Genomic DNA, 11,175 nt, shown 5'->3' on the forward strand with positions numbered 1-11,175 from the left:
CAGGGCAGGCACTACACAGTACAAAAGCTGACATCACCATCGCACAGCAGGCATTTCCCATTTCACCTCCCTTGAACAGTCAGAAGCATTCAGAACCCATCATTTTTCTTAAACACCTCTGGAAGTTTAAATATATAAACAGAGTGGCTGAAGCAGCTCTAGTTCCGGTGCTTTTAGAAGCTTTTCCTGTGTAAATTCAGAAGCACCTCAGCTGCAGCAGCACTAACAACCCCAACCCAATGCCCAGCTTAGGGGATACGCCATTTGCAGATGTAACTAAACTGAAGCCGCTCAGCTTCTGAGTGCACCTCAGTAAGAAAACACACAGCTGAGGAGAGGTTTAAAAGAGAGCTTTAATAACGAAAGGTGCAAGATGGTTTACAGACGACGTCCACGGCGACCACCCTTTCTGCGTGTACTGTCAGAGGGGATGGGAGTGACATCCTCTGCAGGGAGAAGAAAACCCAAACACTGTTACCTTCCAGAGGGACCCCAGGAAACCAACCCAACCCCAACAGTCACCTCGACATCCCACAGTTGCACCTCGGCAGCAGCCACTGCAGGATCCACACACAGGCAGAACCAACGCTTCACAGGAGTTTAAAGCATCTGTGAACTCGCCAAGCACTGGGCACCCAGGGCTCTTAGTGTTTTGGAAGAAAAAAATCCCCATTTTCCACCCCACTTAAACAAAGCAGCCACAGTGCTTGCAAAGAAATCGAGGGTGCGTGATGCAACTTTCAGAGCAGCCAGCACCACTGCTCCTTTTGTCTCCCCTATGAAGTTTAGGGGTTTCCCTCAAACAGTTGGAGAAAATACCGATATTACTCAGTCACAGCCTGAAGCTGAGACCAGCACAGCATTTCTAGGTGGCTGAGCGGCTCTGGCACAAATGCAGTGATGTCAAGAGGCATCAGTGTCCTGCTGCGCAGCTGGGACTTATCATGCAGACAGAAACTTGGTTTCTGCAGTCAGCTCACGCCACCTCCTGGTGAACCTTCCATTTAAGAATCTCTTTTAAATTAAATCATACCTGTGAAGTCCAACACAAAAACCCCTAACAGCTCAGGAACCAAGAGTGCAAGGGGAGAGACAAAGAGATGGTTATAGAACATGTTCTGACCTGCCACAGCGAGACAGGGCCCAGCTCCATTGCTTCACCTCAGTATGAGTAGATGCATGTTTCAAACAGAGATATTTTCTTACCCTTGGTTAGAAAGTGCCAGTGTGCAAAAGTTCAGACCAAGACACCACACCAGCCCAGAACACTTTGTCTGTGAAGCAGTTTTTAGCTCAGAACAATATCACTGTGCTTGAGCAGCCACCCTGCTCGCCAGACCTGGCTTCCTCTTCCACAAGATCCAATTAGTGCTCAAAGGAACCCACTATTTGTCAGCAGAAGATATGAAAGCAAAACTGAGATCCTCAATGGCTCTTCAGGAAATGACCGGCAGAATTGCTCTGAACACTGGAAGTATCGTACACAGCCAGGTGTCAGCTCAGATGGAAACCATTTTGAGGGTGATCATAGCTGATTTTCTTAGTTTGTTAAATAAAGAATTACAGGCACAGTATCAGGGGTTTTTTGTGTTGGACCTCGTACAGGGCTGGCTGACAGGCCAAGTGCAGCATCCCAAAGCATCACACTCAGGGGCACGTATGCCTGCAGAGCACCTTTTAATGGATAACCCCATAAATCCAACTTTCTAGGCAGTGAGGCTCTGCACTGACACAGTAACACACGCATACAGTCTCCGCGACTCACCAATGCGGCCAATCTTCATTCCAGATCGGGCGAGAGCTCTCAGGGCTGACTGGGCACCAGGTCCAGGAGTCTTGGTCCTGGAGGAGATAACCAGAACCCTTAATTCCTTAAACAATTCAGAAATTGAACATAGTTCTCAAGCTACTGACAATGTTAAAATCACAGTTTCCCTGCCCCAAAACAGGTATCAGAACTCGTAACACATCCAAGTTTGATATCACCTTCAGAAAAATAACTGCATGCCCCAGCTCCTGCCTGTTCAGAACAGACTCCAGACACCATACCTTGTGACAGACACCATGCGGGTCAAGTTTAAAGTCAACTAATTCCTAGGATACAACTGCCTTAGCAGTTGAGACAGCACAAAGAAGGGACATAGAGCAATCTGGCAGCTCTAAGACTGGACACATCCTCCGGGAACAGCAGGACCCAACCCCTCCAATGTACCTATTGCCACCGGTGGCACGCAGCTTGATGTGCAGGGCAGTGATGCCCAGCTCCTTGCACCGCTGGGCGACATCCTGGGCTGCCAGCATAGCTGCGTAGGGAGAAGACTCGTCTCTGTCTGCCTTCACCTTCATGCCACCAGTCACACGGCAGATGGTTTCCCTACAAAAGGGAAAAATGATGTTCAGAAGAAAGCTCTTCCCCCCTCTCCTTCCCACAAAGCAGCTTCTGAGACAGAATCTGTTACTTTGAATGGTATTGAATGAATAAACTGCCATCCAGTACCCTGAGCACTATACTCAGGGAGGCACACCACGCCACTGAGTCTACATTCACACACACACAGCATCTTATCTTACAGCTCAGCAGAAGCTCAGGGATTGTGATGGAGCCTCCTTCCAAATCTAATTCCCGTTTTCCAAACCAAAGAATCCAGGTACTGCAGGGAGGTGACCAGTGTTCGGTACTCACTTGCCAGAGAGATCAGTCACATGGACAAAAGTGTCATTGAAGGAAGCAAAGATATGGCAGACACCGAACACATTTTCTCCTTCAGCGACCTGAGGTCCCAAGCTGATGACCTGTTCTTCCTTCTTCTCCTTGCCCTTACGAGGTGCCATTTCTGAGAAAACAAAGAGTGATGGTGGGCTTCTCAACATTCTCATACAGGATTTTATGAACCTTCCTGCTACTGCAACCTTTTACTAAGCAACATAAATGAGTTACCAACAGTAAAACACAAGGAGTAATCCTGGGGTTCAACTGGACCTGTTAAGAATCCCCAACACTGCCAGCCTTGCTGGATGCTGGCAGACAGGCCACCACCCACAACCGTTTAGCAGGGTCTCCAGCTGTGCTTGATCTCAGTGGACGCCCCCAGGCACCACTGCAGCAGAGCACACGTGGAGTCCCTCTCCTTGATAACCAGGAACACTGAGAACTTCCCCCTGCTTGTTTATGTGACCTTATGTTACAGAACACCTCTCCAAACCTATCAAAGATCTGGGTACTGTCAAAAACTCTCTCTCCAGAGCTTTTCAAACTGGGGTTCTCCAACTTTTAATAGTCTCCTCCCCGGGACCGGCCCAGGCAAGGCTCCTACCCTTGAACCAAACACTGAGCATCAACTGCAATACCCAGTCCTGGCTCCAATAGAGCAACAGCCAGGCCACAGGTGCTGTAATGCCAGTCTCCACAGAATGGTTTGGGTTGCAAGGGCCCTTAAAGCCCATCCAGTTCCACCTCCTGCCATGGCAGGAACACCTCCCACTGGACCAAGCTGCTCAAGGCCCATCCAACTTAGCCTTGAACACCTCCAGGAATGGGGCAGCCACCACTTCTCCGGGCAACCTGGGCCAGAGCCTTGCACCCTCATTGTGTCAAATTTCTTCCCAGTGTCTAATCTAAATCACCCCCTTTCAATTTAAAGCCATTCCCCTCATTCTATCACTACCCTTACAGAAAGTCCCTCCCCAGCTTTCCTGCAGCCCCTTCAGATATTGGAAGGCCACTAGAAGGTCTCCCAAAGCCTTCACTTCACTCCAGGCTGAACAACACCAACCCCCTCAGCTTGCCCGCATAGCAGAGGTGCTCCAGCTCTCTCTCTGATCATCTTTGTTGCCTCACATCCTAACAGTTCCATCTGCTTTTTTATGTTGGGGATTCCAGAACCGGACACAGTACTCCAGGTGAGGTCTCACCAGAGCGGAGCAGAGGGGCAGAATCCCCTCCCTCGCCCTAATGCCCGCGCTGCTTTGGCTGCAGCCCAGGACATGGTTGGTTTCTGGGCTGCAAGCTCCTCACCCACCAGCACCCCAGGCCCTTCTCCTCAGGGCTGCCCTCAAACCCTTCACCCCCCAGCCTGGACTGAGGCCGCGGGTTGCCCCGTCCCCGGTACAGAACCTTGTACGTGGCGGCCGCAGCCGCTCCGAGGCTCTCACGGCGGGGCCGGGCCGCGGCCTGGCCTCTCCGCCCCACCAGCCCCCCCGGCCCAGCGCCCCGCTCTGCCGCCCGCGCTGCCCGGGGAAGCCGCGGGCCCCCGGAGGCGGTCGGCGGGCGGGGAGGCGGCGGGGAGGCGCGGGGGAGGCGGATGGCGGCGGATACAAACGGCGCCGCCCTCACCTGCGCGTCTGCTCCGGCGGCCGCCGCGGGAAAGGAAGTGCCGGGGGTCGCGGGCGGAAGTGGCCGCCGCTCACCCGGAAGTGATGGCGGGAGGCGGAGGCCGAGCGCGCGGGGGAAGCGGCGCTTCGCCTGTCGCAGACCCAGGGCTCTGCTTCGATGCCGATCCTGATCCAGATCCCGATCGCGCAGCGCCGGTCGCCGCCGTGACAGCGAACGGCGCTGCCGAGGGCAAACCGGGCTGACCTCGCCAAGATGGTGGCGCCCTCCTACCCCCCCCAAGTCCCTCCCAAGATGGCGGCGTCCTGCTCCCTGAGATCCCTCCTCAAGATGGCGGCTGGAGCGTGTGGTTAATTGGGCATCCCTGGTCCCCCCAGAGCCGGGGCAGGAGCGCTTTGGAAACAACTGGAGGAAAAACAGGGTCATGGCAGCTCCTCTGCTGCGCGGCTGAGCACGGCGAGGGGCAGGAGACCTGGCTGTGAGGAGGCGGATGGGAACCCGCCCATAAGGGGATGGACCAGGGGCAGCCACCAGCCCTCTGGGCAACCCGGGACAATGTTTCACCATCCTCAGCAGGAAAGATTTCTTCCTACTATCCAGTCTAAACTTCTCCTCTTTTAGTTTGAAACCGTTCTCCCTTTTCCTATTGCTACAGGCCCTGCTAAATTTTTTTCCCCCCGTCTTTCTTATGAGCATCCTCTAAGTGTTTTTCAACCTCTACACCAAACAGAATGTGAATTTGCAAAGTTTTGTGTTAAGGTAATCCAGCAAGTGACTGCTTTCTGGTTCTGAGTGATGTAAAGAAGGTTCAGAGGGGTAAAGACGGAAAACTTTAAAGGCCTTTGGAAAAAAGGCAGATTGGACCTGACTTTATAGTGCTTACACAGAATCATCAAGGTTGGAAAAGACCTCTAAGGTCATCAAGTCCAGCTATCGCTACAATATACATCCTGGGCCTGATCCTGCCCTGCTTCCAGGTGCCTCCACCCTGGCACATCCAGTGTGGGGCTGCCTCCAGCGCGGAGCCCTTTGGGAAGCAGAAAACGCAGAGCTATAGATTGATTAGGTTGGAAAAAACCTTAGAGATCGACTCCAACAGTACCTGTCTACTACTAAATCATGTCCCTTAGCACCTCATCTATCTGCCTTTTAAGCACCTCCAGGGATGGCAACTCAACCACCTCCCTGGGCAACCTGTTCCAGTGCTTGATAACCCTTTCTGTGAAGAAATTTTTCCTAATGTCCAATCTAAACTTCCTCTAGGACAGCTTGAGGCCATTCCCTCTTGTCCTTATCACCTGTCACTTGGGTGAAGAGACCAACACCCTCCTCTCTACAACCTCCTTTTAGCCAAAAGGCTGTTGGCCTTCTTGGCCACCTGAGCACACTGCTGGCTCATGTTCAGTTGGATGTTGACCGAGACTCCCAGGTCTTTTTCTGCCAGGCAGCTTTCCAGACACTCTTCCCCAAGCCTGTAGCACTGCCTGGGGTTTTTGTGTCCGAAGTGCAGGGCTCTGCACTTGGCCTTGTTAAGCCTCATCGCATTAGCCTCAGCTCATCGATCCAACCTGTTTAGATCCCATACTGGGCTGGGTCATGAGTGGCAGGACGGGAGCCCACCCGTGGGTGCCTAGCTGGGGCAGAGTGTTCAGATCTGCACATGGGAACTGCATTCTGAGCTGATCCAGACGGAGGAGAAGCAGACAGCAGCAGATGGGCAGGGGAGGCTCCTTAGAATGGCTCCACTAGTGGGATTGCACAGTCCAAAGGCTTGAAGACACATCCTCAGGGAGTGTGCAGCACTTCTACTCCACTGACAGCCTTTGCTGCTGACCTGTGGGAAACTTCAGACCCCCTTCTCACCCCTCAGCCCTGAGGTGCTGCATGTTGGGCACTGGAACGGGCTGCCCAGGGAGGTGGTTGGTTCACCTTCCCTGGAGGTGTTTAAGGGATGGGTGGACGAGGCGCTGAGGGACATGGTTTAGTGTTTGATAGGAATGGTTGGACTCGATGATCCGGTGGGTCTTTTCCAACCTGGTGATTCTATGATTCTATGATACTATGTTGAGGGCAGCATCCATGCGCCCAGAAAGGGTATATCAGGTTCTCTTTCCCTTTTGTTGTAGAAGCATCCCAGGTCCCTCCAGTGTGCAAACCTGTCAGCTGCCACCAGGGAGAAGAGGTTTGGTCTTTAAGTGCTCACGGATGCCACCATAATGTCTACCTTGGTCCCATGGGCCACCCTCGCCCTCTCTTCTCTTTGTCAGCAGCTTCTGGCTGTATCAAGGATCTTCCTGTTTAAATATTGAAGGAGAAGCTTTAAAATATACATTGGCAACACTGCTGTAATTCCAGCCGGGGACTCCAGTGACACTGGCCGTGGCCTGATTTGAAGGAAGATGGTAGCAGCAGGGGAGCGCTGCAGAGGTCAGCCTGTGTCAGCCACGTGTGCTGTGGTGGCAGCAGGTGACCTGTCCAAGAAGTGGCCGTGGGCACAGTGAAGGGTGCGCGGTGCAGCCTGAGCCAGGCAGGGTGGGTTTCTCCTCACCCTGAGAACAGGGCAGGCTGCAATGATCCTCTGCAAGGCTTGCACCAGCCTACAGATGTTCCCTTGGAACAGATGCAAGCCAGAGGCAAGGAAATGGGCAAGCCTCCACTTCTGGAATTTTTTCAGCCTCACAGGCTGAAATAACCAGATGAGCTTCTAAAAAAACCAACTAGTGGTTCAAACTCCAGCACTGCCCTCAGCCCCAGAGCAGCTGAGAGGCAGGTTGCTCCCAGTCCCTCTGGGCTCTCTCTGGGATTAGGCATTCTCCACTCTCTGTCACGAATTTTTTCCTTTCTCTTTGCCTTGCATTAGTCCTGGTGTGTCTGCAGGGGAACTGCCTGTCCTGCAAAATGTTCCTGGGGCTCAAATGCCAGCCCTAGCCAGGCTGTCCTAGATGCCGAGGACAGTGCTAAGGACCTTCCCAGGCTGGGATGAGCGAGAAGGGAGGCACTCGACAGGGGCTGCAAGGATTGCATCCTTCAGCCTGGCTGGGGAGGATACTCAGGCTGGGATGGGGTCAGTGCCAGAGAAGATGTATATTTGCTTTGAGAAATCCCCCAGATTTAGTTCCTTTATGGGTGATTAACATTCCAGCTGCTCCTTGGTAATAGCCTCTCCAGCCCATGGGAAACCCACAGACACGGTGACGCTGCAGGCGGATTTCATAACTCAGCTGGTGACTAAACAAAAAGAGAGCCCGAGCGCCAAGGCAAATGGAAACACTGCTCTTGACCTTTTCTCTTGTCCGAGCTTTGGCCTTGCTGTAAACCGGTCCTGGCTGAGAGGGGTCAGCGGAAAGCGACTGGCCTGACCTGTGAAGGTTCTGGCTTCCAAGAGGGAATTTTTGGTGCTCGGATGTCATTGTTTCCGTGTCTGTGTCTCATTCCCACGAGCCACCAGTCTGGTGGCCTTACTGGTGGCCTTGAAACAGAGGCTGGAGCTGGAAGAGGCCAAAGCTTTCTCCAGAGGCTGAACTCTAGCTGTCTGCTTGGTACAGAGCAGGGGCTGTGGCTGGGGCTCTCATGGGGCTGGTGGGCAGCAGCTCTTGGCTCCTCAAAATAGGATCTTTCCTCTAATAACCCTGGCAAAGAGAAATTGAGAGAATGCAGCCATTTGCAGGTAAAAAAAAGCAGGCTTTTCCATTTGCTTTTAAGACCGTCTCCATTTCAGAAAGGCAGTTTGTGCATGCACACATGTTAAATGGTGTGTCAGAAACGGGCATAAGAAGATTAAAGAAGAAATCCCCAATGCTAATGTTAAGGCACTTAAGAAACTGGCAGGGACTTCAAGAGCTGGTTTCTGGTCCTAATGAAATTGGTGGAAGTGCTGCTATGGACTTCAAGGAGACCATAATTTGATGTAACTCGGTAGGGAGCTGGAAGTGTTGATTAATAAATTGGAGACAATGTGGAGGAAAGCCACAGAACTTCTTTCTGACAGATGTGCTGAAGAAGAGCCTATAAGTTAAAGCATGCAGGAGAGGGACTGGTTCCCTTTGTGTTTGCAAACAGAAGAGAGGCCAAAACACAAAGCTACCTGATACTCATGTAAAATCATAGAATCATAGAATGCCATGCTGGAAGGGACTTCACGGATCATCTGGTCCAACCTTTTTAGGTGATATACGGTTTAAGTGAGGTGGCCCAGAACCCTGTGTAGAGGAATCTACCACTTCCCTGGGGAGATTTTTCCGATGTTTAACTGTTCTCATGGTGAAAAATTTTCTTCTGGAATCCAATCTGGATTCTGGAATCACAGGAGCAACTTATGCTCATTACCCTTTGTCTTTTCCATGCGACTCCTTGTAGGAAGGGAGTCTCGGTTCTCTTGCTTGACACCCTTTATGTATTCTTACATGTTAATAAGGTCTCCCCTCAGCCTTCTCCTCTCAAGGCTGAACAAACCCAGTTCTCTCAGCCTTACTTCATATGGCAGGTTTTCTAGTGCCCTGATCATCTTAGTGGCCCTTCTCTGGACCCCCACCAGCCTGTAAAATAGTAGAGCTGGTATTAATAAACACCAGTGCTTTTCTGAGCAGGCTCTGTTTCCAGGGAGTAGGTCATTCTTTTGAAAAAAAATACATGTATTAGCAAATGCCAGACCGAGCATTCAACAAATTCCTTTTTCTCAGAAGTAATTATTCTGTGGAAAACTTTACTGCTGGAGACTGCAAATTCTGCAGATTGTCCTCGGAGTTTGGTGTGTGCCTTTGATTACTCATTGCTGGCTTTTTGCTCCATGATTTGTGCATGAATCTCCCTGTTAAAACCCTTGACAGAGGTTAGTGTGGCCTCAGGAAGCCATTCCCAGTGCAGATACGCCGTCAGGCTCAGTTTGCAAATCATTTGAGGCTGAAAAAAAAAAAATCCCTTTAATACACTTTATAGCAGCTGAAAAACTTCCCATTTGTCCCTTTTTGTTTTCTGAGCTTTCAAGTAACTTTGGCTTCAGCAAGACATTCAGAGATCTTCAGAGAAAAGGCTTGTGAGGGAAGTGAGATGTTTAAGGCTAAGAAGTCTTTGACTTCAATGAAAGCTTCAGAGCATGTTAGAAAATCTGCAGCCATAATTGTCTTCAATTCTTTGTGACTCCTTCCCTATGATTTCCTTTCTTCTTTTATTTTTGTTTGTTTATCTGCCTGTTTCATTTGATTGAAATTTCTTCCTCGCCTCTTGTTACATCAGAAGCTCCCAGCGCTTGCTGCCAAAGCCAAACTCAGACGACCTCCTGACGCATCTTGTCCCCATGGGCTGGACATGAAACCTGGTGGGGTCATTGTCATGCACTACATCCCTTCTCATGCAGGCGGTGAGATGGACCCGAGCAGCTCTTGGCTGGTGATTAACGCAGTTTCCCTTCCTCTGGACTGGAGCATGTCTCCGTGTGCCAGCAGAAACCCCGGCAGCCTCTGTGCTGAGGGCAGGGACAGGAGCAGAGTGGCTGAGCCATGTTAAGTTCATTTTTCCCCTCTCTGAGGAATGAAGGGAATTCTGTGTGTGCACTTGCAGGTCAGAGGGAATCCAGCCCTTGACTTGGATGCGTACCTTGTTCTGGTCTTGGACTCAAGCTGAAATGATGAAATGGTGCTCAGAAATCACGCCTGAGGAGGATGGGGATGACCTCAGGCTTAACCGGCTTCAGAAATCTGACATGCAGGGCACACACACAGTGAGAGAAAGGTAAAAGGGCTCTGTAGGAGACATCAGCCTGTCACTCCAGTTACACCAAAGGTGCTGCCTGGGCTGTTCAATTCAGGGTAACCTGTCCTGCTGGTGATGGGGAACAGTGCCGAGAACCAGGACACGGTGGGAGCCCCACTAAGAAGAGCATCCCACATGCCCTAGGCTGGTGGGTGAAAGCAGTGCTCCTCTTGGGAGATATCACATGGCTGGTGGCGCAGGGGCTCCTCTCATCCCAGGGCTGTCCCAGGTGGGGACAAACGGAGCAGTGAAAGGGCTGCCCTGGGGGACCAGCCCTGCCAGGTGCAGGGCGCTGTTGCCCTGCGCTGTTCCCTGCCCTCCACATCCCCATCCCCTTGCCCAGCACTGCCCTCCCCATCCCTGAGCCCTGTGCTGCCCCTCACCATCCCCATCTCATCTTCATCGACATTTCATCTTCAATGCCATCTTCATCCCCATCTTCATGAGAACAGGCACTGGCACAGGTTGCCCAGGGAAGCTGTGGCTGCCCCATCCCTGGAGGCATTCAAGGACATCTAGTGGGATGTCCCTACCCATGGCAGGGGGTTGGAACTAGGTAATTTTGAAGGTCCCTTCCAACCCAAACTATTCTATGACTCTATGACTCTATGATTCTATGATTCTATGATTCATCCCCACTGCATAGCCATCCCATCTTCATCTTCATCTCCATCCCCTTCCCCATCCCATCTTCATCTCCATCCCCTTCGCCATCCCATCATCATCTCTGTCCCCTTCCCCATCCCATCTTCATTCCCATCCTCATTCCATCTTCATCTCCATCCCCTTCCCCATCCCATAGTCATCTCCATCCCCTTCCCCATCCCATCATCATCTCCGTCCCCTTCCCCATCCCATCTTCATTCCCATCCTCATTCCATCTTCATCTCCATCCCCATTCCATCTTCATCTCCATCCCCTTCCCCATCCCATAGTCATCTTCATCCCCTTCCCCATCCCATCTTCATTCCCATCCTCGTTCCATCTTCAACACCGTCCCATCCCCATCCCCATCCCCATCCCCATCCCCATCCCCATCCCCATCCCCATCCCCATCCCCATCCCCATCCCATCCCATCCCATCCCATCCCCATCCC

General features: G+C 51.8%; 1 protein-coding gene across 1 annotated transcript; it reads right to left on the minus strand.

The window, feature by feature from the left end:
- Nucleotides 1-333: 333 nt before the first annotated feature.
- On the minus strand, nucleotides 334-4,470 carry RPS14 (ribosomal protein S14). The gene is made up of 5 exons (XM_069869251.1): nucleotides 4,334-4,470; nucleotides 2,684-2,834; nucleotides 2,213-2,374; nucleotides 1,766-1,842; nucleotides 334-446 (listed from the first exon to the last, which is right to left on the minus strand). Exons 2-5 carry the CDS (start codon nucleotides 2,830-2,832, stop codon nucleotides 379-381), a joined length of 456 nt encoding a protein of 151 aa, XP_069725352.1. The 5' UTR covers nucleotides 2,833-2,834; nucleotides 4,334-4,470; the 3' UTR covers nucleotides 334-378.
- Between the last annotated feature and the right edge of the window lie 6,705 nt (nucleotides 4,471-11,175).

This window comes from Phaenicophaeus curvirostris, chromosome 15 (assembly GCF_032191515.1).
Source record: "Phaenicophaeus curvirostris isolate KB17595 chromosome 15, BPBGC_Pcur_1.0, whole genome shotgun sequence".
NCBI classification, from domain to species: Eukaryota; Metazoa; Chordata; class Aves; order Cuculiformes; family Cuculidae; genus Phaenicophaeus; species Phaenicophaeus curvirostris.

Excerpts from the sequence above, each read along its gene's own strand:
- RPS14 (XM_069869251.1), bottom strand. The coding sequence starts at position 2,832 with ATGGCACCTCGTAAGGGCAAGGAGAAGAAGGAAGAACAGGTCATCAGC. Across the intron at positions 2,375-2,683 it reads GTGACTGATCTCTCTGGCAA|GGAAACCATCTGCCGTGTGA; the intron begins GTGAGTACCGAA and ends TCCCTTTTGTAG. Across the intron at positions 1,843-2,212 it reads CGTGCCACCGGTGGCAATAG|GACCAAGACTCCTGGACCTG; the intron begins GTACATTGGAGG and ends TATCTCCTCCAG.